General features: G+C 38.1%; 1 protein-coding gene across 4 annotated transcripts in view; it reads right to left on the bottom strand.

The window, feature by feature from the left end:
* Positions 1–20: 20 nt before the first annotated feature.
* The window catches only part of CNTRL (centriolin), a 33267-nt gene continuing 7829 nt past the window's right edge, over positions 21–25458 (bottom strand). For 3 of the 4 annotated variants that reach the window (XM_068657365.1, XM_068657366.1, XM_068657367.1), the window contains 36 exons: positions 25191–25416; positions 24665–24774; positions 24219–24413; positions 22265–22418; positions 21360–21580; positions 20504–20680; positions 19410–19544; positions 18240–18385; positions 17584–17764; positions 16501–16680; positions 16030–16209; positions 15351–15467; positions 14817–14961; positions 14175–14314; positions 13332–13509; positions 12780–13090; positions 12258–12466; positions 11883–12075; positions 11372–11502; positions 11107–11247; positions 10858–10984; positions 10228–10392; positions 9294–9453; positions 8440–8555; positions 7341–7558; positions 6734–6891; positions 6414–6487; positions 5517–5705; positions 4457–4682; positions 3996–4201; positions 3555–3695; positions 2136–2408; positions 1964–2026; positions 1197–1400; positions 788–893; positions 21–360 (listed from right to left, as the gene is read on the bottom strand). In XM_068657365.1, the coding sequence (XP_068513466.1) occupies positions 810–893; positions 1197–1400; positions 1964–2026; positions 2136–2408; positions 3555–3695; positions 3996–4201; positions 4457–4682; positions 5517–5705; positions 6414–6487; positions 6734–6891; positions 7341–7558; positions 8440–8555; positions 9294–9453; positions 10228–10392; positions 10858–10984; positions 11107–11247; positions 11372–11502; positions 11883–12075; positions 12258–12466; positions 12780–13090; positions 13332–13509; positions 14175–14314; positions 14817–14961; positions 15351–15467; positions 16030–16209; positions 16501–16680; positions 17584–17764; positions 18240–18385; positions 19410–19544; positions 20504–20680; positions 21360–21580; positions 22265–22418; positions 24219–24413; positions 24665–24774; positions 25191–25416 (5874 nt within the window). In that variant the 3' untranslated portion in view covers positions 21–360; positions 788–809. Of the gene's footprint in view, positions 361–787; positions 894–1196; positions 1401–1963; positions 2027–2135; positions 2409–3554; positions 3696–3995; positions 4202–4456; positions 4683–5516; positions 5706–6413; positions 6488–6733; positions 6892–7340; positions 7559–8439; positions 8556–9293; positions 9454–10227; positions 10393–10857; positions 10985–11106; positions 11248–11371; positions 11503–11882; positions 12076–12257; positions 12467–12779; positions 13091–13331; positions 13510–14174; positions 14315–14816; positions 14962–15350; positions 15468–16029; positions 16210–16500; positions 16681–17583; positions 17765–18239; positions 18386–19409; positions 19545–20503; positions 20681–21359; positions 21581–22264; positions 22419–23466; positions 23683–24218; positions 24414–24664; positions 24775–25190; positions 25417–25458 lie in introns of those variants that run through there. The other variant, XM_068657368.1, reaches the window with a different exon arrangement.

The raw sequence follows: 25458 nt of genomic DNA, 5'->3' as shown, positions 1-25458 counted from the left end.
AGGCAAGCACTAGACACAAATTTAAGAAAGTACTCAAAAATAGCTTTATTTGCAATATTCATGCATTTGACAACATGTAAGTAACAACTGTCCTTGTTAAAAAAATTTCTTTGAAATGTAAACTGACATACCTACACTTAAATGGATATCCTTAAACCCATCTTTAAAGTTTTTTTTTTTTAAAAAAACATATATACAGAAAGCTCCCTTAGTCATACAAAAACTAACATACTTCACAGTACAGAGGAAGGCCTGCAGTCAGCTGTTATTGCTGGCAAATGCATTTCCTACAAAGGCTCACAAAATATTGAGGTAGAAGTCTTCAGGAGTGGTACAGTTCCAAGGAGCACAGCTGTGTATCTAGAATGCAAGTGACAGGAGGGGGTTTGCACATCAGTAATAAGAGGTGGCAGTGTGTGACCGGCTCTGTCTGCGGCACAATACTGGCTTGGACAGCACAGGCCCTGGCTACAGGTGCATGGATGCTTTGCATGTCCTGAGACTTAACTCCTGCTGTGTGGCAGGGTACTAGAAGTAGCTGTAGCTGTGCTTAAAACTTTCCTTCTCTCTACTGAGCACTGATGTATGGTAGCTCTTGAATTATTTTTTATTTAAATCATTACCACATAATCATTAGAAGCAGAATAGGAATGCTTTCATTTAGCTGAAGACAACATGGTCTGGGAACAGTACTGTGCCTCCCCCTTCCTTGATCACCTCATAAGCCCCAAAATTCAAGACACAAACAAGTATTAAGTGCAAATTAAGCTGAAGCAATCTCTCTTACCTCTGGACTTCACAGAAATTTCTCATGAGCAGGAATGCCATGGGTGAGACGCCACTGGAACACCTGCTGGCCTGCCAGGGATGTGTGCAAGTCTTCTCAGAGCACCCTAGAGAAAGCAGAAGTATGAGCAATAAGTTAGTCTTTGAGTAGTAAAGAGATTATTTTTTAAAAAAGAAAAAAATGATTAAAAAAATAAAAGGAAATGAAGCAAGTATAAAACTGCTCTTTGAAGAAGGTAGGCTTCCTCTAACAAGTTAGCTACTGGTGAAGCAACCAAGCATACAGTGTGGTTGCCCCACCTACAGAAAACCCCTGCAGTGCCTCCAGATGGTAAGCATATGGGTGTAACACTACCAGAGAGAGAAACATTTTAAAAGAATCAGAATTCTTGTACGCACTAGAGCATTACCTGTGTTTTTGTTAAACTCAGAGCATCATGGAGAGATGCTAGACTTGAGCTTTGGGCTAGAAACAGTGAGTCTGAAGAAGTGCTGCTGACCAAGTCATCCAGGGCATCAACCTGTCGCTTCAGGCTGTGAAGGGTGCCTTCGGTTTGTTGTTTCCCTCTGATCAGTACTTCTACTTGCTTGGACATGCATTGCCGGAGCTGAGCCTAAATAAATCATTAGTCCTAATTATATGTGGTTAGTATAATTTTGAAGACTATATTTAAATAACCTGATGACCTGAAGTCAAACCACTGGGGATATGATGTTAAGAATCTCTTGAATCACAAGCAGCTGGCAATGGCTTTGCAAATAAAGAGGTAAACTATTTTAAAATAAGTTTAAGTCAGAAATAAGCTGTATTCATCTGACATTTATCATTAGCTGCTTGAAGGGGCAACTCTAAATGAAACTGGCCATCACATCTGCCTAAAATGGTCATGGGTGCCCCTGAACTGTAGATTTTCGTGTTGCTAAAATGCCACAGTATAATGTAAGTGACGGAAACATTTTGGAATATTCAAAAATCCAAGTACAATTAACTTATTGAACATTACTCATCTTGATATAACACAGTTGTTAGGCCTTGTTTTACTATTCGCACCTAACAAAAGACACCCAAAGGTATTTTGCATGAGCTGGAGAAGGATCTCCCATGCTCCTGTTGTTTAAATTACTTTCGGAAGGGACCTAACAGATGTATTAGTGCGATGAGGAAGAGATGCACCACCTTCAACCGATCTTCATGATGCTGCAGTTTCTCTCGGAGAGCCTCTCCACGCCATTGTTCATCCTTTTGGAAACAAAAGCACATTCAGCAACTGAGCACTACAGCTAGAAGGACCAACACAGACATGCTCAGCTGTAACATGAGTAAGGGCTACTCCCTGAGAGCATTTTACCATTAGGAGGACTTTTGAAAAATCCATCTTTTCTTCCAATGAGAACAGTCTTTTGTCAGCAGCAGCAAATGGAAGAGTCTCCTCTAAGTTACCAAGTTCACAATGCAGACTTTTTATTGCAGAAGATGCTCCCACATCTTCCAGTGGTTCTGGTGAGGATAGGCTTGAAGATTTAAACCCTATCTTAATTTCATCTTCAACCTCCAATTTAAGCAGCGCTACTGTGTTCTGTATTTCCCTCTGTCTCTCTTCCAGGTCTTCTCGAGTCTTAACCTACAACATAAAACAGTCTTGCTATGTTGCTGGCACATTACAAATGCATCAATCCAGAGTGATTTCCTGTGCAACTGAACAAGTCTCATCTCTGAAGTGTTTATGCTTTGACTATTAAAATCAGAACTCATAAAATCTCTGAGCAGATACAGCCTTAATTCTGAAATTCAAGTTAATTGCTTACAAAGCCCCTCTGACTGGAGAGGGAAGTAAAGTTACCAAGACACAAGCTGTTAATTTAAACCTATTCGTACTCTGATCTAGCACAGCCTTCCTTGAATGCTTTGTAGTCACCAAAAATATTCTTCTCCAAAGAATCAGATTTAAAAAGGACTTACAAACAATTTATAAACAGCTTAAAGGAGGGACAATGTGGAATCAACTTTTAAATTTAAGCAAGTAATAGAAGAAGAAAATGCTGGACCAGGCTGGCACTACCAAGTTAAGTGTCCAGTGAGTAGCTTTGAACTGTGATAACATTTAATGATTTACATAAGTTATGACTCCAGTTATGCCAGCTTCTCATGACCAAACCTTAATGCAAACAGGAGCCACAGTCCTAGTTCTTGACTGAGGCATTACATAAATTAAGCTGAGAGCAAAAGAAACAATACAATTACCACTGACCTTTGTAACATGCAAATATTATTCTAAGGAACACTAGGACTGCCCCCCACCTTCCTCAGCTCATCCCCAAACGATATGGTCTCTATTTCAGGCACCACTCCAGTGGGTGAGAGGAACTGACCCATCTGAAGTAGCCTAATCAGAGCCTGTAATTCTCTACTGTGTGATGGGAAGGTAACCGCAAAGCTGTGCCACTCTGCCTCGACCCCCAAGATCTGAAGAATTGCTTTAGAGCTTGGCAGCCTTACACTGAAAACTCAGCACCCGACTGACTGGCTGGAGTTGGTCTGTTTGTTTTTAAACCAGGATTACTGAGCTGTCCTACTGAGTGTTAACAAAGCGTAACTTTTCAGATTTGAAGAAAAATAAATAAATAATTGCACAGCAGTTTTAAGTAGGTCTATTTCTGTTAGCGTCAGTCTGCTTCACAGGAGGAGATTCAAAACCAATACAATATCACCCTGTCTAGAAGGCACAGCTTTCCCTCCGACCTGCCTAGACTTGCCTATGCAGTTATACCTGGTTCTGGAGATCCGTATAGTCCTGCTGGATCTGGCCAAGCTCTTTAATAAGACGCTTGGCTCGTTCCCGGTTATGGTGCGCTACTTGTTCCGCAGTTGCTATATCACTCTGCAAACACTTATTTTCATGCTTTTGTTCCTAGGAAAATGCAGAAAGATTGCCTTTAACATGAGCACTCACTTCAGAAAAAAATGGATCAAGAGAACCCACACATGACAATTTCTTCAAGTTAAAAGGTAAAAACAGCATGAAGTAAGTGACTAGAGAGGTATTCTGCAGCACAGTCTAGAAATACCAGAATTTGTTTGGCTCAAGTTCTGTCTAGTCATAAAGTTATAATGCATGACTTCTGTTCTTCCTGCAATAAAAGGGGCTTTATCATTTTGCCAAAAAATCACCCAAAATTTCCAGTATTCCCCCTGTCCAATCACAGCTTACGTGCAATTCTCTTTCAAGCTGTGTCCTCTGCCTTTTCATGGCTTCTTTCAGACTCAAGATTTGTTTTTCTGTTTTTCTCCTCTCTGATGCCAGCTGACCTTGGAGGTGGTTTAGCTCAGACCTGGAGAGTTCCAGTTCTTTTTGAAGAGACTGAATTTCTTTATTTTTTTGTTGTAATTGCAGTTCTTTCTCTGAGATCTGATGTTCTGTAATCAACATTTAAAATAAACACTGATTAGCAAAAGTGTAAATATCTAATGCGTTTAAAATATATTAGGGTATTTTCAAACATTTTTCTGCTGAACACTGTTTGGAAAAACATTGGTATAAGGTGGGAGGGGACAGAAAACCAGTTGGTTTTAAAAATTCAGTTCTTTCAACAAATCAATTTAACAATCAGGAGTCAATCCAGGCTCTGACTCTCCACTCTCCAAGTGACTTATTTGTACAATAGGTCTTACTGTATTTTCTGATAGTTTCTTCAAGTGCTGCAAATTGGGATGCTTCATTTTCCAGCTTCCTGTTGTTTTCTTCTGTCAGCCTTACTTTTGCTATTGCCTGCTCCAGTTTCTTTTGCTGATCTGATAGTTCCTTTTCCAATAGTAGTTTCTGGTCTTTCAGTTTAGCAGTACTTTCTTCCAGTTTTTTTCCTTCACACTCTGAATTTTGCTTGAGCTGATAAAGAATCTGGCAAAAACAAACAAAAGAGATCCCATCAATTCAAACTTTAACTAGCAGCAACTCAAAGAACAAATACCATCACCAAAAGGCATAAGTTAAAGCATCAAAAACCTGAAAGAAGAAATGTAGTATAGTACTCAATCCAAACAAAATTCACCTTTTTTCCCTCTTTCTTTTCCAGGACAGTTTCAGTTTTTATTTTGGCTAACGCTTTGTTGAAACTTCTCGGCCAACATACGTTAATTTTACTACAGGAATATGCAATTAAGCCCGAGTTTTCATGAAGGGCTGATGGCTTTGCATAGAAATACAGCAGAACAGAAGAACAAGAACCAGCTACAAATTAATCCACTCAAAATCAAAGTAAACTTCTGGAATAGAAGACCCTGAACCTTTTGATGCTTAGTTTTTGAATTCTAGAAAAAAGTTGGACTTAAGTTTTGATTAGTTTCACTTGAAATACATTTTTAGCAGCTGACAAAACAGAAAGTATAGAGAATTATCTGTAGTAGTCCATTTCCTCGCCCATACCAGTAATACAACAGCAGCCCACATACAGCATTGTACAGTGCCTGCCACTACACTAGCCCTTCATGCACTCAGCAGTCATTGCTGATTTTACTGGTTGTTATCAGTTCAGCATACGATGACCTTGCCAAGAAGGATCAGTCCTTTGTTGGGATGCAGTAGCTTTCACTAAGACGTAACTGAATTTTGAAGCTTTGTGTTCATTGCTATTCCTCTAGAAATGAGGCTTTGTGTTTCTTGCACTGAAAGCTTTTCTATCTCCATTATTTTTAGAGGCCAGGCAAAAGTTAGACACATTATCAGGCTCATTACCGCTTCTTGTTTGGCTAGTTCTGTTTCTCTCTCTTTGATCTCTTTCTGGAGCTTCTGCAAATGGTTCTCCCTCCTCTTCTGTCTCTCTTGGCAATTGTTACATTTCTTTAAGCTTTCTAAGATATCTTCTTTCAAGGTTGCCTGCTCTCTAAGCAGCTCTTCCTGATGCCTTTTATTATTTTTCAAATCCTGTAATATAAACAGAAAAACAAGTGACATATCTAGCTGGTAGAAGTAACAGGTATCTGGCTAAACAGGCTTGCATTTATAAGAAAATAACTGATCACCCCTAAATGCACTGGAAGACTACCTTGTTTTTAAACCAGGCACTGAGTGAATAAATACAACAAGAACCACAGATGCCTAAGTTTCAAGATGCCAGAGTAAAGGCTGTACTGCATTTTAAAACAAAACAAACAAGTTGTCTTTGCTAAAGACGAAAACAAAACAAAAACCAACAAAACACACAAAACCAAATGGTAAAACAGGTTGATTTTGCCTCCATACCTGAATTGTTTTCAAGAAAGATCAATGTAAACAACAACAAAACCCACCGAACTGCCACCACCACACCCACACACTCCTGTTAGGTACATTTGGTAATAACAGCCTGACTGGGAGCCTCACCATAGTTGCCACTTCCCTTCATGTTTAAAAATGGAAAGCAAAATAGAAATCATCTGGTTAGGTACTTATAGTCCAAATCACTCCAAACTCAGCAAGACCAAAGAAACTAGACATTGTTTATTAGCTCTGCAAAGCATCTGATTTCAAGATAATGCGCTTACAGGAAGAAACAGGCAATGGACTATCAATGGTGATTAAAAAAAAATGTCCCTTGTTTCTGTGCAACCTACTCACTATGTAAGAACAAGCATAAATTTGACCAAAACTAACCTGTTCCACCAGATGAAGACGCTGCCTGCAGTCATTGAGTTCTTCTTTCAGCATTTCTAGTTCTTCCTTTTTTTCTAGGAAAACATTTCATGAAAGATAATTTCAATCAGCAATCCACAAAGTAACTAGACATATAAAATTTCTCTTCTTGTGAATGAATAAAAAAAAGTTTCCATCTTTTTGACATATTAAATACTTTCTGCCTGTAGATATTTGAGCATAACAGATCATCTATCATACAGTACAGTTACACATACTGTGCCTTTTAATGCCATTCTTTTAAACTACACTACAGCTTAAAAACAAAATTTGATCTTTACCTTGAAGATCTTTTTGTACAACAGTTATGTCTCCATTCAGTGACTTTTTTTGTTTGTTCAGTAGATCTATCTCCTGCTGCAGGCTTTTAACATCCAATTCCATTTTTTCTACGTTGGACAATGCAGTTCTGCTGCTATCTTCAGTAGCTGTCAAGTCTCTGTAAAATGTGAATGTATGTTCTCGGTTTGTTGCAAGTACATGGTGAGGACTCTAAAAGCAGTTGCATTTCAGTAGTTTTTTCAGCTCAAGGGCATGCTATTCAGTAGTCATAAGAACAAGACAGAAGTCTCATTCCAAGACTTAACCTTTTGCTTTTCCTAACATTCTCATTGCATTGCCAGGATGTAACAAATGCTGCTGCATACAGCAGCTATACTTGCTGCTTATCTTCTGTATGTCTGCTACAGACATTTGACAGACGTACTTAAAATAAAGCCTCCACAGGGTGTAAGAAATGACATATTCTATAGGATTCTATAGAATGGATGCCCATGTTCTGTAGGGAACCTCAGACTTCCTGCAATGTTTTTAAACCAGGATAAATTGACATTCAAGACACTTCCCATTACTTCCGATCTTCACAGCACACGTATCCCCCCCTCACACCTTCTGGTTTGTGACAACTTCTTTTCCAAACTCTGACAGTCTTCTTCAAGCTTTTGCTTTTCTTTATTCAAAGACTCGATATTACTTTGCAGAGTGCGCATTTGAGAAACCAGATGTTCATTTTCCTTACGGTCTTTCTCAAGTAGTTGTTCCTGCCAATCTACTTCCCCTTGCTGACACTGAAATAATCTCTGAATATTCTCCAATTTCAACTTCTCCTAAGAAAGAAAATATTGTGAACAACACATATGGTGAAAAAGAACAAGTTAACATCTTTATCTGCAGCAGTTTAAAAACCTTTCATTCACAGATCACGTGCAGGCAGATACAGTACTCTCTAACTACTGCATTAAAAGAGGGAGGAACTGCTTAAAGTGCCAGATTGATTTGGGTGTGTTTATGATAAAGGTTAGCATGAATATTAGGATGACAACTGGAAGATGGGGGTGCGAGTCTTCATTCCTTCATAGCTTAATCACTATTGCTTTCTCCCAGCCATAAGATGAGTAGCAAATACCTTCATCACAGGGATTTTGAGAGAACGACCACTTTAAAAGCTAGAGTTGACGCATCTAAGTAAAGAAGTGTTATCCTGGGCTCTGACCTAACAATCCTGTAGCTACTGCAAGGATGCCAAACAGATGCCACTGATCTTTCTGCAAGCTTGTGGCAAAGCTGAATGTCGGTCTGCATTCATCAAAATAGGAAGAGACTAGCTGAGCTGAAATACCTTTACAATTATAGAAAGCACCATCCAGCTGAGTTAGTACGCGGTCTTCCATACCAACTTTGCGAGTGAAGGCATAGATAGAATTTGGATAAAAGAATCCGGAAAGTAATGCTAAGAAAATTGTATTCATCATTCTGCAGATAACAGAAGAGATTTCTTTTTGCCTTTTTCACCTTCCTTCCCTTATATGCACCAAAAAATTCCCATCATTTTAAAGTGCTCAAGCAAGTTTTCCTATGATAAGCTGAAATCAGACTAGTGACTCAGATTTAAGAGCACACGGACTCTGTCACCCAGATCTTAACAGAACCACAGAACATGCAGGTCTCTTCTTCCAGTTACTGTACTAGCTATAAAAGAAATACTCACTTCTAGAACTGCAACTTGAGTCTTTTCTAGTTCGTTGATCTTTTGGTCATGTTGTAGTTTCAAACCCTGAAGTTCATTATTTTCAATCTCCAGCATTTCCAGGACATGTTTCAGTTCTAATAAGATGAAAAAAAATCAAAGGTTATTAACACACACATTAAATTAATTCTATTCTTTAAAAAGACATCAAGAAAAAAAAAAGGAAAAAAAAAGGACAATGCTGATATTATCCCTGTAAAAACTACATTTTAATTTGCTGTGGCAGTCACAGCAAGCGTTCTATCTGATGCTGTTCCACTGGAATGTCACAGGTCCTTCTGTCTCCTGTTTTTCCCGTTTTCTGGGGAGTTATTCTGGGACAAGTACCTGACAGACAATGAAGTAATTTTTTTTCTTTTCAGAAAGGACAAAATTTGCAAGCTAATGCTGATTATATTTCCCACAATCTGACAGGATGTAACCGTCTGGAAGGGTAATCCTCCATTTCCCTTTGCACCCAGATGTTTAATTCTTCTGTCAGCATGTCACAAGTGGCTGGTGTCTCCCAAACATGTAATACTAGAATGCAAACTTATTCAGTTGGTCCTGATGGTATATTTATTTACATTTCTCACTAGAATGAAGAGCTCCCGTCCCAAAACCAAAGCAGCACTAAGCACAGCCTCAGTTTAAGCATAGAGAAACAGTTAGCTCTGTACTGTGTACTGGAGATTCAGTCTCCAACTACAACAATTACACAGAACTCCTTCTGTCTAGGACAATATTTAAGAAGAGTGAAGAAAAGATGACTGCACAGATGTACGACTAGCAGCTTAGAGTAAATTTCTATTAAAAATGCAGAGATTAATACCTACCTATCTTATGTTTAGTAATTTGCCCAAGTATTCCTTGAAGATTTTCTTCCTCTTCTCCAATATCCTTCTTTATGAATGAAAGCTGTGTTCTTCTCTCATTTATTTGGACATCCAGTTCTTGCCTCTCAACAGTAAGCTCCTTCAGAAGCAGCTTTATTTCCTGTGGAAATGTATCAGTATTAAAATGACTGTCAATACTTGTCATTTGATTTTTTTCCTTTAAATAAATTGTAAATATTTAAGAATATATTTTAAATGTCTACTGTCAACTATAATCTGGACAGTTTAATTGCAGAATTTATAGTTACAATTAACAATTAATATAACTATAGTTATAGTTGACTATTTAAAGCATTAGTCTTGTGAAGATTTTTACCTAGAAATCTCACCATCAACAGCATAATTCAAGTGAACACTAGGTAGGCCTTAAAACAGGAAACCAGAAAAAACATCCCCCCCTAAAAAAAAAGGTAATTTTTATCCTTTGTTTTTATTTCAGTGCTAAGAGTATGAATCTAGTAAAGTCTTTCTTCCACAAGAAAGTACAGATGCCCTTCTGAGCAAGCAAACGGGAAGGAAGGAGACAGACAGCTGACTTATGCCAGCTTTGTTAAATTTTATGCACACTAATCAGATTGATTTGCTTTAGCTGATTGCCTCAGCAACAGTAAGTCATTTAGAGACTTCTATTCAATATAGTTTCATTCTCAAGGGACCAATCTGTAAGTATTAACAAAATTAGAAGAGTTCTAATTCTCATCTGTGCACCTGGTCTTAAGCACACAAAACTGTAAACTTGCTTGTCCTATTTTTTCAGGGGGGTTGGGGAGGATATAGGAAGCAGAGCTGGTTCTGTGGAAATTCTGTGATGTTTTTGATACTTTATTCTTTCACTCTTCTTCAAAGATATAATAAATTGAAAATTCAGAGTTACTCTTATTTGGCGTTGTTTTTCATTTGCTTCAGTCTCCCCATCTCGAAGAGCTTCTTTGAGGTCACCTTTCTTTTGACAAATACAGTCTTGAAGGACATGGAGCTGCTCTTTTCTTTGACTTAACTGTTGCTCCAGAAACAACAACTCTTGTCGCTGAGCAGTAACCTATAATGTGGAAATTCAGAAGTTTAACAGAACAAGCATCTGAAGGCTTTTGAAGCTACACAAATATACAAAACTAAATGCAATGCACCGTTCCAAGACAGATTTATTTGAATTCCATAGCACGTAAGGATTCCATCAGAGTAGTGAGCTAGACCCCATGTTACAAGGCCAATGCCAGAGACTAAGTTCTGATCCACACAAGCACAGTCCTGTATCTCAGGTGTTCTTAAGCTTTGTGTTCTGAAGTACAATAAGAACATAGAGAACTCTGCAAAAATATTTACTATGCAGAAATACCAGCAAGACTGGGGTCATGCTTATCACAAGTCAAAAAAAAATTTACCAACAGTAACTTAAAATTAGAAATTGAATTCTTCAGACAAGGTAGTCCAGAACATAAGATTCCCCCCAGTTACATTAAAAACAGTAAAACTGATGGTCCACAGTTAACCAGATACGCGTTACCTGATCTTTCAGTCTTTCCAGTTCAGTTTTCTTGCCCTGAAGAATGTTTTCTGCTTCTCTAAGGATTTGGAGGTCATGTTCTTCATTGCCTTCTGCAACTTGAATATCTCCTTGAAGCTTCTGAAGACTGATTGTGAGAATAAAAGCATGGTTCAGAACAAACAAGAATATAATTAGGCAGTAACTTACCGGAAAAGGTCATCAATAGTGTATCTAATATTGTTTAAGGTAAATTTACGATAAACTCACCTTTCAGTCAGCATTTCTATCTTCTGGTTTAAGGACTGGAACTCAGAGTCTCTTGCAGACACCATTTTGTTGATTTCCTTCAAAATACCTTCTTGTTCCATCTTATGCTGTTCTAAGTCCCTTGTATCTGCCTGTAATAATCTGAAGAAGCATTTATGCCTTTTCATATTAACATTTTAACAGCTCTCCCTCTCCAAAAGCATTATCTTGATATTTGAATCTTGTTCTTCTCCGCGTTTAATACAAATTCATAAGAACAGCGTACCTTAATTGCTGATCCGCTTTCACAAGTTTGATGGCCATTTCCTGAGCCCTTCGCTCCAGCTCCTCTGCCTCAGTTTCAGTACGGGACAAGTGCTGTTTGGCATGGTTGTACTTTTGAATAGTGTCTTTAGTCTAGAGCAAAAATTGAAGATGGAGACAACACAATCCCATCTTACCCTTTGCACACCTATAATCTGCAGGTTAGCTGTCCAAAAACGACCTCCTCCTGGTTTGAATATTCTACTGTACCCTCTCCTTCTGTATACCACGAAGTGGAAACTTCTCTCCTCTTCCCCCAGAAAAAAGAAGAAAGCGTCCTCTTCTTTGGCAAGGACCAAAACATTTTTCTTTTAGCACACATTATCCAAGGGCTTATTTTAAAACAGAAGCACTTTTAAAAGGCTGCATGTTATCCAAGTAAAAATAAATGGCTTAGACAAAAAGCAGACATTCTCTACCTAAAACAATCTTAACACACAAATCCTTCTGCACTTAGTTATGGCTTTACATACCTTTCCCCGTGTACTCTCAAGTTCCACTTCAGCTTCCGAAAGTAGCCTATCTGCCTCTCTCAGCTCTGCTCGTCGTTTCAGAAGCGTCCTCTCTATACATTCAATTTCATCTGCGATATCTTCCTGACGCTTAAGAGATTTTTCTAAATGTAATTCTGCCATTAGGTTTTCAGTATACCCTTCAATGAAGTCCCTAAAACACCAGGAAGAAAAACATTGCATTAAAATACAAGATGTCAGAGGCCCAGAAGCCTCTTGTAGTTACTCCATTTTATGTACCCTACAGACAAGCACATTAACTGTAAAGATGTCAAAATTGAGTTTTAGGTATTTCCAGAGGCCGACTTTATACATGTTCTAGTGCAATATTCTTACTTGCGTTTGTTATATCTTTGAGCTGCTCTTCGCAGCTCTGCTACTTCACATTCCAGCTCTTCTCTTTCGTGCAGAAGATCATCTATGTTTTGATGTAATTTTTCTATCTCATTCTTGCATTTATGTTCAGCTGTCCCTGACCATTTATCTCTGGATTTCCAAGACTTTAAATGATGCACAGTATCTTCTAACCTTGAGACTTCGTTCTCCTACACAGGAAAAACAGGAAAATAAGTCTTAATTTTCCTATTTCAGCCCTCCAAAGCAGGGTTTTGAGACACAGGAACACCTACAGATAACAGACACCAGACTACATACAGAAGACATAGCATTCTTATTAGCAAGCTCTCTCAGATCCAGGATCTTGCTAAAAAAGATTTTTAAAACTGAACTTTTAAATTGGTAGAAGCCAGATACTATTGTTTTCCCTCATTTAAGAGGGCATATTGTAAAGATGCTCTTAATCCATTCACAAGTCAATTGCCTACAGCTAAACCTGCAGCCTACAGCTCTGTATCTTACCAAATCATGATGTTCAGGCACGTTGCAGTGAAGTACTCCAACAGGAATGAGTGGGACAGTAAAGTTTGGAGGAAGAGGACCATAAACAACATGGGCCCCCACAGGAGGAGGGCCGTAGATAACAGATCCAGGAGCAATTGAGCCTCCATTTGCAGCTGCAGGAGGAGGGCCATACACCACGGTTCCTTGAGGTACAGGGACTCCATTTGGAAGGGCTGTGTAAATAACTGTACCAGGTGGTGGTACAAAGGCTGAGTCTTCATGAACATGAGCTTCCTCATTTCCTTTGTTATCTTCTTTTATTTTTCTAGCTTTATGTACAGAAAAAAAAGTTACTTAATCACTTTTTAAATGAAACACATTTTTCAAATGTACACTTCAAAGTAATGCACAGTATATATACAGAAATAATAAACACTGTTTAAACTAAATAATGAGTTCAGCAGTAGATTTGTAATTCACTCATGCATATCAAAAGCATTCATTATAAACTCTAAGCAAATCCATGCTTAGTATGCTCCTGAACGTTTTGAGGCCATGAGACTGACTTACCTTTATCAGGATTCATTTTGTATGACCTACTTCTGACTGGTGAATACATCCAACATCCCCCTGGATTTGGGGAGTCTTCCTTTCTGATTTGACCACACCTTCTCCTGGGTGGGGATGCACCAGGACACAGTAAACCAACTCCAGAATCTTTTGTGCTGTGGGAAGCAGGAGTTGAGGCCTAAAGAAAAAAAATGTGTTAATGAGATACCTCACATTCTAGATAATAAAGGTAAAACAATTTATTAGCTGTAGACAGTCTAAAACGTGTTTTTTTTCCAAGAACATGCTATACGTAATTGTCTTTCCATATCTCCAAACATTTTGCTGCTTTAAAGAGATGAAATATACTTTCCTGTATCATCAAGCAAGTGATATACTTAGTAATGTTTTTATAAAAATTGTCCTGTGCTACAGGGGAAAAAAAAAAGTCTGAGAACTCTCACTATGCACGGCTGTCCTCAACCTATTACCAATATAACAATAGAAAGTGACCAAAGGAAAGATGAATAAATAAAAATCCAGATTTGTGTATCTACAGCTTTGCTGAAAACCAACAACAAATATAAGTACTGCTTCCCTTTTAAACCTTTACGTAAATGAGTTTACAGTACTGCATTTTGAAGGGTGGCCTCCAAATCACGTGTCTAGATTTCTATCCCTAAATTATCCCTAAATAGCTCTGCAAAGACTTTGCCAGCAGACCTGTTTGTTTACATGTTGTTTCTGTATTTCTCTTCCATGCCTGTCAATGTTTTTCTTAAGTTCTCCCTAGACCTGGCAAGATTATAATGGACTTTCCCCATATCATATTGCTCTCCACGTAATAGGATTTGAATTTCTGACCTGTGATGATGGCACGTAATACCAATATCCCCTTCTTTTCAGTGGATCTGCTATACTGGCGATGTAATCGTTCTGGTATGAAAGCGTGTTTCTGAGTGCTGCAATTTCATCTTGTAAATTGTCAATTTCATCCTTGTTACCTGTAAATTAATCACATGGTTTTAAAAGCATGTAAGGCTAATAATAAAGCCAGAAATATTCAGAATTTAACCAAATTTACCAGAGGTCACAGAGCACATAAACTGACAAAACTAGAAACCGAGAAGTGCTAGGACTGTGGCTGATCCTTAGCCATCCATTTCTTCCATTCTATATATTCAAAGAAGCAAAGACCCACGCACTTTACATAGCCGTACTTTGTACATCTCAAATGCACTGTAAAATACTGTATGTTGGAAATGTTAGGTCTTACTGTTCTCTTCATATACGCAGATACAGAGAATCCACTGAAGCAGAGTGATTTAGGGACTGAATGTATGCAACAGTGTATGAACTGTACAGAAACATATCCTGAACAGTTTCTTCTGCAATAAAATTACAGAATTCTGAACAGCTTCCCACAAACAGTAAGAAATACGGAGAAGAAAATGAGTTCTTCTGCATCTGTGCTTAACTGAAAGAAATGGAGATAAGAGAGATTACCTGTCCCACTGTTATCCAACAACCATCTCAAATGGTCAATTTCTGCTTTCTGTTGCTCCAGAGTGTCATTTAGTTGATCTATTTCAAACTTTTGAGAGCTTGATGCAACATTCTTCTCACCAACTTTCTCCATTTCACGCTGTAACTATTTTAAATGAGTTAAAATCAAAGCAAAGCACTTCAGTTTAAAGTAGACTACACTAAAGCTTTCAAATAGGCTCACATTATCCTACAGAAATGGCCATTGGGCACAATGCACATACTACTTTGATACAACAAAATTGTTCTTCCCATCCTCTTATGACTGAGGCTTAAACATCTTTATGTGGCTGTGTATGTTAAGTAAACCTGTCACCTGTTCGCTAAGTCAGATAACCTACTCAGCAAGGTTTTCACTTTGTTCTTTGGCAGGTGTAAAGGGAGAAACTTGAAGAAAAAGACTATGGCAGACAACTGAATACAGCAGTTTCAGAAAGTTGCTGAACCACTTTTACCCTCCTCGTATAATATAGAGGAAATATTGCTCCAACTTACTTGTTCTTCCTTCTGTTTTAGAAGTTGTTGTAACAATTCTATTTCTGCTTCTGCTCGGGCAAGATCCCGAGCTGCACGAGCTGCTTCAACACAGAACTCTTCAGCTTCCTCAAATTCCTAAAATTAAAATTTTATTTTAGCTTTAGTTTGAAAGAATGCTTCACAAATTTGCAGACACATGAAAATTTGTGAAATGCAAAATAATGAGAAACATCATCACTTATCTGTTCCAGACGAACACTTAAGTTTACGTAAAATATTTTCTCCTTTAACTTCAGTGTTTCTACAAAGTAGATGTTCGTATGTAGCCAAAATTAATTTCCAGTTTTAAAAGCCTGACTTCTAAGAACTAAATTCCATATTTGCTTCTCTTTTCTTTGTCTTATGTAACAATGTATTATTTATCATTTGATTTTCAATTGCTAGAAGATCAAACTTGCCTCTCCCTCACATTCCACCATGCAGGAACATAGCCCGTCCAAACCCAAGTTTGCTCAGACATTCATCTGTTTTATTTCAAGATGAGACTGTCCAAAGCAACAGCTTACATATGGCAGGCCAATTCAAAATAAAGATTTGAACTTGAATTTAAAAGCAACACCAGGACGGCTACCATTATTATGGCATTAGAAAGCACTGCTTAATTATAACTAGCAATTAATTATCAATGTTGACTTACCTCAGCTCGTTCCTGATTAATTCTGAGAACAGTCCCATGAAGAGCCTTCAGCTGATTTTTAGCAATGGACAGTTCAGCAGCTGCCAGTTTATCTGAAGTGATGATTGCTCTCTTTAATTCCTTCAGTTCTTTATCTAGACTGGCAAATTGCATTTGTGCCCTGGCATCTTCTAGCTTTTTCTGAAACCAAGAAAATAACAGGATTTGTGATAATTTTCAAATAGAAAGCAGCATGGAAGAAAAGACTTCCCCACACATCCTATTTTGTATTGTACGTAGAGAAGTATCAGAAAAATACAAAAATAAGAGTGACCAATAAAATTTAAGGAAAAGAGAAAGGTTAAATGTAACTGCCATGCTTCTTCCTGCATTCAATCTATGTCTTAAAATGCCAAATACAGAAGTTTTTTTTAATTTTCTTTTCCTGGGACATCAAATGCAGTGCATGGATGTGTCCATACTCATTCTTACCCTTTTCTCTAAATCTTCCAGTTGAGCAAGAATAGTCTCTTTTTCTTCATCTGCCTCTTGGAGCTGTTGATCAGCAAGGCCCTGAATTTCTTCCATGCTCTTTATTTTTTCAAGTAAATGTCGAATTTCATTCTCTAACTGACGGACCTTATTCTTATTCTGCTTGTTTTCAGATTTAACCTGTGAGGAAAACAAGTTAGAATAAGCAGAGTAACTTTTGAGAAGGTTACTAGCTATATTTTTCTCCCTGTAGTTAAACTCTCTATTGCTTGAGAGACATAACATTCAGTCCAAATTTTAACTCACCAAAAAAAAAAAATGAGACAAAACTCATGAGCCTATTAATGACTCCACTGTTACATGAACACCAAAAAGCAGGTCTCTCCTCATTATCTTACAGGTCAAATTAGAGATCGCTTATGGAAGCTTAAAGGCATGTCAAATCCTTCTCTTCCAAGCAACATTTTTTCAAGCTTTATAAAACAGAAACTAACAAAAAATTGCACAGGAGCACATGTCGTATCTATCAAATATCTGATTTAAAGCAGTCTGAAGTATAAGCATACTTTTCGTATTCGTGGGGTTTTTTTTGGTGCCTTAAAGATACTTTCAGCTTTATTGCTGTCTTCACAGGGTTCTTATGAAAAGAATGTGAGAACAGACACTGTATTTCTCTACTTTAAACAGAACTTCATGACATACACAGCATGGAAGTGGTCAATTATTTGTTCTCCTCCTTCTTCAAAAGTTCTTGCCTGCTTATACAGTTTTTTAAATAGCAGGAATTATGACCTCACATACACTCATGTACACAAGGAAAAAAAAACTCACAACTCTAGTAAGGGTTGGTATCTCTGTGGGAATCATGGGTAACAGGTGTCCTGCTCTGATGGGAGCCGTTGAATTTGCTTCTGACAAGCACCTGTGCTCAATTTACCTACTCATAGTGGAAATTATACTTCTCTGAAAGATGGAGGGAAACAAAGATACACCCGCAGTGAAGCTCAATTCTTCAGCTGCAAGTTACGTATTTTAAATAAGCTGAAGTTTTCTTACTCTTGCTTTTGTAGTTTTGATACGTGCCTGTCTATATTTTTCCTGTACATCGTCCAGTTTTTCCTGCTGTGATGCAATTTCTTCCTGCAATTGTCTCTGTCTAATCCATGCTTTCTCTTTTTCCCTCTGCGCATCAGCAAGGATGTTATTAAATTCTTTCTGCAGATTTGCAAGGCTTTTCCCCAAAACATCATCTGAATTCCAACATCTGAAAGACAAATAAGCCAGACAGAAAACAGTGACTTTAAATTGCAATACCAGATATTGAAACAGTGAAACCTAGTATAATAGTACAAGTTGAAGACATCCAATGTAAATGAATTCAGGTGTAGTACTGAACAGGTTACACTGCATAAGACAGACCTCCATCCCCAGCTCTGATTATTCTGTTCTGTCTTTGTTTATTCCCATTCTCTGTTGCTAGGGGAAAAGGGTAAAAAAAAAAAAAAAAGAATTTGTTCTACCTCTCACAGTGAAACCCAAGAGGAATGCGTATTTCCCTCAGTAGTACAATTATTGAGCTCAGGTGATGCTATCTTAATTAACCACAGGGTGCTAAATCTCATGTTTGAACTGCCCACATTGTACTCAGCAGGATGAAGCCGACATACGTTGTTGCTCTCATGTACTTACCAATTTAATGTGCACAAATCTAACACCATTTGTACTTTTATTGTACTCACTTTATCTCTCCTGCTCCTGTCTGAAGCTTTTCCTTGAGTTCATTTATACGAGCTAGGACTTCCTCGGGATGAATCAAGTTGCCAACTGCATGGCTTAGCTGATTCTGAAGATCTTTAAGCTGTTGTTTCAGAAGATTATTGTCTCCCTTAAAAAACAAAAAACATCCACAAACATAATGAAAGAAATACATAAATTATTAATGCTTATTATTATTATAAAATTTGAATACCTAACTCTGTTTCTTTCTAAACAAAGAATCCAACGTATTTTTTTTTTTTTCCAATGTGAGCTGAACCAATATCAACAAAATGAGAACAAGCAGAAGTTACAATCCTCACCAGATATTAGCACTGTTTATAAACTGGTGTTCACTGTATCCTCTGAGGAGCATGTGAGATGGGAAAATGGGATCAGCTGGATGCAAAGAAGAACTGAACCCAAACTTCCCACAATGAAGAAAACTGCTCTAATTGCACAGCTTTTTTTTTTCCTTAATATTAAAAATTAAGCAGGCTCCTTTGCCAGATATATTTTGATAATCTTGAACTCAAGTGTACTACTCTTGCTTAAGAAAATCCTGTTGACTGAGCCTTTCAGCAGCTTCAGGGAGAAGCACACTTAGTTTCTAATCCCAGTTAAGATGAGGCACTGATCTGTGACACTCCTTTACATAGAGGTGTTTCTGAACACCAGTGAATTCATGAAGTGCCTAGAAATTCAACAATCACAAGCTGCGTTGCCTATTGTACTTGGATGCCATTACTGTTTTGTGGCAACTGAATAAGCTTCCTCAGGATCACAGCTTTAAACAGATGAAATAAGTTCTGCTTTAAGTATTGAAACAGTTTTTCTACTGCACACAAAAAGTTACTGATGCATACTGAAGGAGGCTTGTGGGAAATAAAGATACATTTAAACAATTTATCAATTCCCTTGCAATATAATACAGTAGCTCTGAAATAATTTCAAAAGTCCACAATAGATAAAAGACTATGGTGTAGGGTCTCCAGACAAGAAAATTAAAGGCAGGAAGAGTCATAAGTACTACCAAACTTCAAAACAAAAATTATAAGGAACCCCATAATTATTTTTTTTTAAATCACTTTCCCCTAGTGGCAGTGGAAAAGTAGACTGCGTATCAGGTAATCTGTTAAGGCGAAGTACCTTACCTGCAATTGTTTGAACTGAGAAAGCAGCTTGTAACTTTCTTGTTCCTTCTCTTCTACTAGTTGTGCTTTGGTCAGAGCATTCTCTAATGCTTGCCTTTCTTTTTCAAGTTCAGCTTGCAGAGCTGACAGTTCCATCTACAAACACAGAAAACCTTCAGATTAACTGCCCCACTCCCAGCCTGTCACACAAATATGTAACAGCTGCACTTCTAAAAGAATAACAGTCTGACAACAGCCCCTAAGAAAACAACCATCCTAAATTAAACCATTGCCATGTAACAGCTAATATTTCTTAAAACATCATCATCGTGAGTAGTATAGCAAATTCTAATATAGACCCAATATGAGCATATCATGCCCATTAGGAAACTGACAGAATTATATTTGGCAGGGTTCTACAGACAGCTTCCAAGTGAAACATCAAAACTAAAAGACTTGGAGGGGTTGGAGACAGAAGCGCTTTGTGTTGCATTTTCATGTCCTCCTGTCATCTGTAACCTGTAGGTGGAATAAATCTTTCAAGAAGGAAAAAAAGAAAGCCACCACCACAAAAAAAAGTAAATTTCTGATGAATGGAAATTGAACCAAGATGGTAGTCATCATCTATCACTGTATGAATCCAAATGAGGATCCCCAAACAGGAAGATAAAACAGAAATGTACAAATTAAAGCATATACTGGTTCTCCCTACAGAAAGATATTACTTTATGTTTAAAAATAAAAAATAAAAATGCTATAAAACTCAATTTCCACTAGAAAAAGCAACAGTGGCCTGTTTCTCCTGCTACATTTCACAGTACTGCTTCAGTATTATTTCTCTGACATGTTTATCTCTTTCCAAAAAGATACTGGTAATTATTTTCCTTTGAATACAGTGAATAAAGTCTACTGAGGCTGCAAATACTTTGTACCTCGCTTCAAGGCAAGGTTACAAATCCTGGTGAACTGATGATAACTTCCATTTCAGGACACATCTAAACCAACAATTCCTTGCAAAGGAATCAAGGTTGGAGACAAGGTGAGGAGGAAAGGCTCCCCCCACACCACCAGCCCAGCCGATTATCACCTTGGCAGCAGCAGAGCTCTGTTCTTACCTGGCTAAGTTGTTTTAGTCTTTCCAATTCTTCCTTTTGCTGATTGGCTTCAATTTCTCTGTCTCTTAGCTGGGCTTCCAGTTCAGCCTCATAGGCACTGACATCCCCTTGTGCATCCCTAAGTGATTCATTTATTTCTCGCTGCTCTTGAAGTGCACCTTCTAGCATTGCTATTTCCTGGAATTTTACATTAATTTCAGAAATAGATACTCAGGAGAAACAAGACTTCTTCAGAGTACATCACCCCTCTTCCTCAGGAACTCAAAATTAAATTAACTGCTGTAAAGTCGCAGTAGAGCCACCAACTCTAATCACCAAACATTTAAAATTTAATCATAAGTAGCACTGCTATATATCAAGGTCAGGTCAATGATTGCTGCTGTGACAGACTTTGCATAAAGTCTACACACAAGTTGAAAAGGTGCAGCCTAAAGTGAAACGTGCCTCTGGTATTAAGGTTTACATAACACTTACCAGGATACAAAGATCTTTAAGTAGCTGGATGATAGGACTGATGTAAGGTACTAATGCACAGATCCCTGGGCTAGTGTCTAGTTTTCACTAATGCAATTCACTGTGACAGTGACTGCAAATACATTTTCAGTAATGTTTGAAAGGCAGAGCCTGCATTTCTAGGAGATCTTCTAAAAAGTATGGATTTACTGTCTGCCTCTTGCTACTGGCATTAAAGGTTCTGTTCTTAATGTGCACGGGCACATCTGACTGAAGTTACGCTACCAGAATGTAAATTTGTCCAGAGAAATACGTTCTGACATTTCTTATTAGATTGCTTGCTTAGTTTTAAGTTTATTCCTAGTAGTCTGAACTTGGGGAGAAACATAGTACCGAGCCTTACTTTTTTCATATTTTCTGCATCCATGGCAACTACTTCCAGGTTATTTCTTTCCTCCTGTAGGTCTGTCAGTCTTTGCAGCAAAGATTCTTTATCTTTCTGCAACTCCTTACATTCATCATTGGCCTGTTTTGCTTGGCATTTAACACTTTCCAGGTATTCCTGTAATCCAATGATAATGCTTTCTAAATCCTTTTTCAGTGCTTCATTTGTTGCTATTTGACCTGCAGAAATGCAAAATGAATTCAAAATAGCAAAGTCATCATGCTTACTTACAAAATACACATAACTGTCTTTCCTAAACTTAAACTGTTCACCTACTGGAATACAAAATAAGAAGCAGTTAGAATTCAAGCAGAAAATGCCTGCATTGTGTTTTAAAGGCTAAGAGTTCCACTACTACTGTACTAACCTGGCCATTGGAAGAGCTGAAAAGAACCTACATCCCACCCCAGCTTCCTTCTAAAATGGCATTTTTTACCTTTCTAAAAGATTTTTTTTTTTATTCTTGTTCTTTTCAGGGACATTTACTTTCACATAGATTATTATGTACACAGAATTGCACATGATGAGGATATATTTAGTAATCAACAAATCACTCAGCTCAGACTTGATCAAGGGCCTTCCAGCCTCAACATTTTGATCCCGAACCAGAGCTACAAAGCACTTAGTCAATCAAAGCAGCTGTTTGCTCCTCCCACCTTCCAAAAAAAAAAAGAGAGAAGGAAAGGGAAAAAAAAAAAAAACAAAACACAAACACACTATCTAGATCAGCTTGGAATAGTTTTTAACCTTTTCCTACACACACTGTATTTCTTTGAAGCAAATAAAAGCAGAACTGATTCCTCAATTCAATTATCATCTTAGCCTAAATACAAGAAATACTGTAAGACAAGGAAAAAAATTACCATCAGTGAGCTGCTGCTCCAAGTCCTTGATTTCCTCAGTTTCCTTAGCAATCCTAGAAAGCATGTCATCCAGGCGACTCTCAAGCTGTTTGTAATGTTTGTTCATCACATCCAGCTGCTGTTCTTTACTTGCTTTTTGAGCTTTCATGTGAGCCTGTAAATGAATTGGAAAGGTCAAGTGGGTCTATGTCAGCATCAATTAAAGAAGTCAACTCTCTCTGTTACTCAGTTCTGCAGTGTCTCACTACCATTAGTGAAAGTCACAAGCACAATGTATCTTCTGGAGTTTGGTTTTATTTGCTTGTGTTCCTCTTTACTTCCTCACAAAGAATCCCGAATAGGCAAGTAATGTGTGACAAACTGCATGATTAGGTACAGTGTCCCCTCTTGCCCAAGCATGATGAATCAGACATGCATTTACAAGTCAGTATTCATAGCTGCTAGTGCTATACTATTTCCTGTTTCATTCAAAAACTGACATGACTTTCCCCAAAAGCTTTCTCCTGTCATCCTGCACTGCCTTTGTGGTAGTCATGCGTCAGAACACGTCAGGTTACCACCTGAAGGAAAACACTGAACAACCAGCAAGTCATGCCAACTTTGTAGCTAAGGTTTACATAAAGCAAAATTGCTTTTGTTTTTCTTGGTGGGAAATACACCAATTCCACACATCACACAGACTTTGATCAGGAATTCACATATTTAGGATAAGCTTAACTGATTATTTCAGTTGTATACAAAGATAGACTATTGACATGATATAGCGCTACATGTTTCTCACTAGATTAAGTTACCAACAACTTAAATAACAAAAATCTTGGAAAAGCATGTAATTTATGCTGTCATGGTAGCCAGCACCTTTCCTCTTACTACTCAAAAAAGAAATAGAGCTCACAGTAGGAATTTTAAAAATATACTCTTGGACAAATCACTTCTGGAAGTAACTTTATAACAAAGCACTTGGTAAAAATATGCAGTTTTCCGAATTTTAACGTATTGAAATATGAACGTTAGAAGCAACTTATCGAATTAATACAGCTCAACCTACCACCTGTTAAAAACAAACTAACGTTCAGATTTCAAAAAGCGAGATTTCAGCGAGTAAAACGGGCGGCGAGGCGCCGCTGCTGAGTCACTTGGCCGCAACCACAGCCCGCCCTGCGAGCCCCGTTTAAAAAACAACAAGCACAACAGGCACTTACAGCTCGCCCTTTGTCTGCTGCCTCCGCGGCCGGAACACGACGGTGCACCCCGGGCCGGGCGGCTCCGAACGGCACCGAACAGCCCCGAGCACGGCGGGGCTGTGCCCGCAGCGCCCTCAGCGCTGGGTGGCCCGGGGGGGGCCGGGCGAGCCCCGCCGCCGCGGAGCCGATTGGGCGGCCGCGGCCCCCGCGCCCTGGCTGGAAGCGGGCGGCGGCCACTGGGACCGGGCGGTTCCCGGGGAGGGCCGGGCCGAGGGCCCCGCAGCACGGGGCCGCCTCCCTCCCGGTAGCCGGCCGCGGATTTTGAAAGCTGGAGACGGGAACCGAGCCTCGGAGTTATTTTTTTGCATGCTTAAAAGCCTCAAGCTGGCTGGGAAAGGCTCTCATTTTAAAAGAGAAGTGCTTTTTAAAAAACTCTATTAAAATTAATTTTAATTTAATGGTTTAATAAGTGTTTACTGTGTCAGAACACAGTAAATGGCTCAGAAATCCAGAGTCGTGCTTCCATAGAGATGGAAAAAGAAGCTAGAGCTCTTGGCACCCCCATGTGACCTTGAGACCTTGTTGAATCCATCAGTAACAACAAGCACCTACAGCAGCTGAGGAACTGCTAAAAAAAAAAAAAAGCTAAATAGCAAAATAACGTCTATTTCATATAACCAAATGGTAACCAGTTAAAATAGCGTTTACTACATTTCTCAGTACATAAATACATGCAGTAGATAAAAATTTAAGATTTTGGTTTTACTCACGTGTCTTGGATCTTTATGATTTACAGAAGCAAGAGAACTCTGCAAGTCTTCAAGCTCTTTCTGCTTTTTCCCTATTTCTCTTTTCTGTTTCTCCATTTGTTTTTCCAGTTCTAAAGCTTCATTGCGTAGCTGATGCAGGATTTCTATCTTTTTACTCAACTGCTGCTCCAGATCTTCCTTGTTGGCCTGTGAGATCTGGAGACAGCGTTAGGAGGTTGGGTAAAACAAACTGGAAATAAGACTTTTTAAAATGTTGTCAATCAGTTAAATCAGACTGGTAGTTTAGTTAAATAAGTTGTCTAAATATAACCTACTCATTACTTTGAATCCTCATTGTACACTCATACATGCCCCATTTGAGAAAGGATGGCAGAAAAACACTGCTGTCTATATAAACAGTTTCAAACACTTTCAAATGCTAATCACTTAACAAGTCCTTTGTGTACCTTTTTCTGAGCCACAGCATCCTCCAATTGTCTCAGTTCCCCGGTTACTTTCAGAACTTGTTGCTCTGCATTTCCTATTGCACCTTGCAGTTCTTCTAATCTTTTCTGTGCTGTAACCCAAAAAAGTATTAATATTCCATACAACAGTGATACACATTTTCTATTAACATGTTAATCAGAAAAAAAAATCCTTAAACAGGGATAATCAGAGCTGATATACTATAATTTCTCAAAGAAAAAAAAAAATCTGACAAGTTTTTAATGTGACTGATGAAATTAAATTGATGCAACAGATGAGACATTTTCTATAATAATTATGAAAAGATTAAGTTTTATCTTAAAATAATAGCAAAAAATTGTTACGATTTTGACCCAAAAGACAAAGGACACGGCTGAGAGGTTACAGCAATTACAGCCTTTGACACTGTTATTATTCTCATGTCAAATCTGTGCCAAAAGTTTCATCAGTGGAATAAACTTTGCTATATGTATTTTATTTTTATTTCATAAAAAATAAAGCTTTTACCTGAATTAATCTTTTTCTCTTTATCCTCCAATTGTTCATCTAGAGTTTGAAACTGCAGTTTCAGCTGAGATTTCCTACACAAATCATCTTCGTCTAGTTGCATTTTTCCACTCTCTATCTGCTGAGCTTTGTTAGCAATATAGCCTTCTCTTATGAACATATTTCTTTTATATCTGGCCTTACCAATGTATGGGCTTTCACCAGGTACATTATCAAGTTCAATATCCTGAAACATATAGATTAGTTACATGTAAATGTTACATCATTT

The sequence above is a fragment of the Anas acuta genome, chromosome 20 (genome assembly GCF_963932015.1).
Source record: "Anas acuta chromosome 20, bAnaAcu1.1, whole genome shotgun sequence".
NCBI classification, from domain to species: domain Eukaryota; kingdom Metazoa; phylum Chordata; class Aves; order Anseriformes; family Anatidae; genus Anas; species Anas acuta.
The sequence above is the reverse complement of the archived record's forward strand: the minus strand, read 5'-3'. Positions and strand labels throughout refer to the sequence as shown.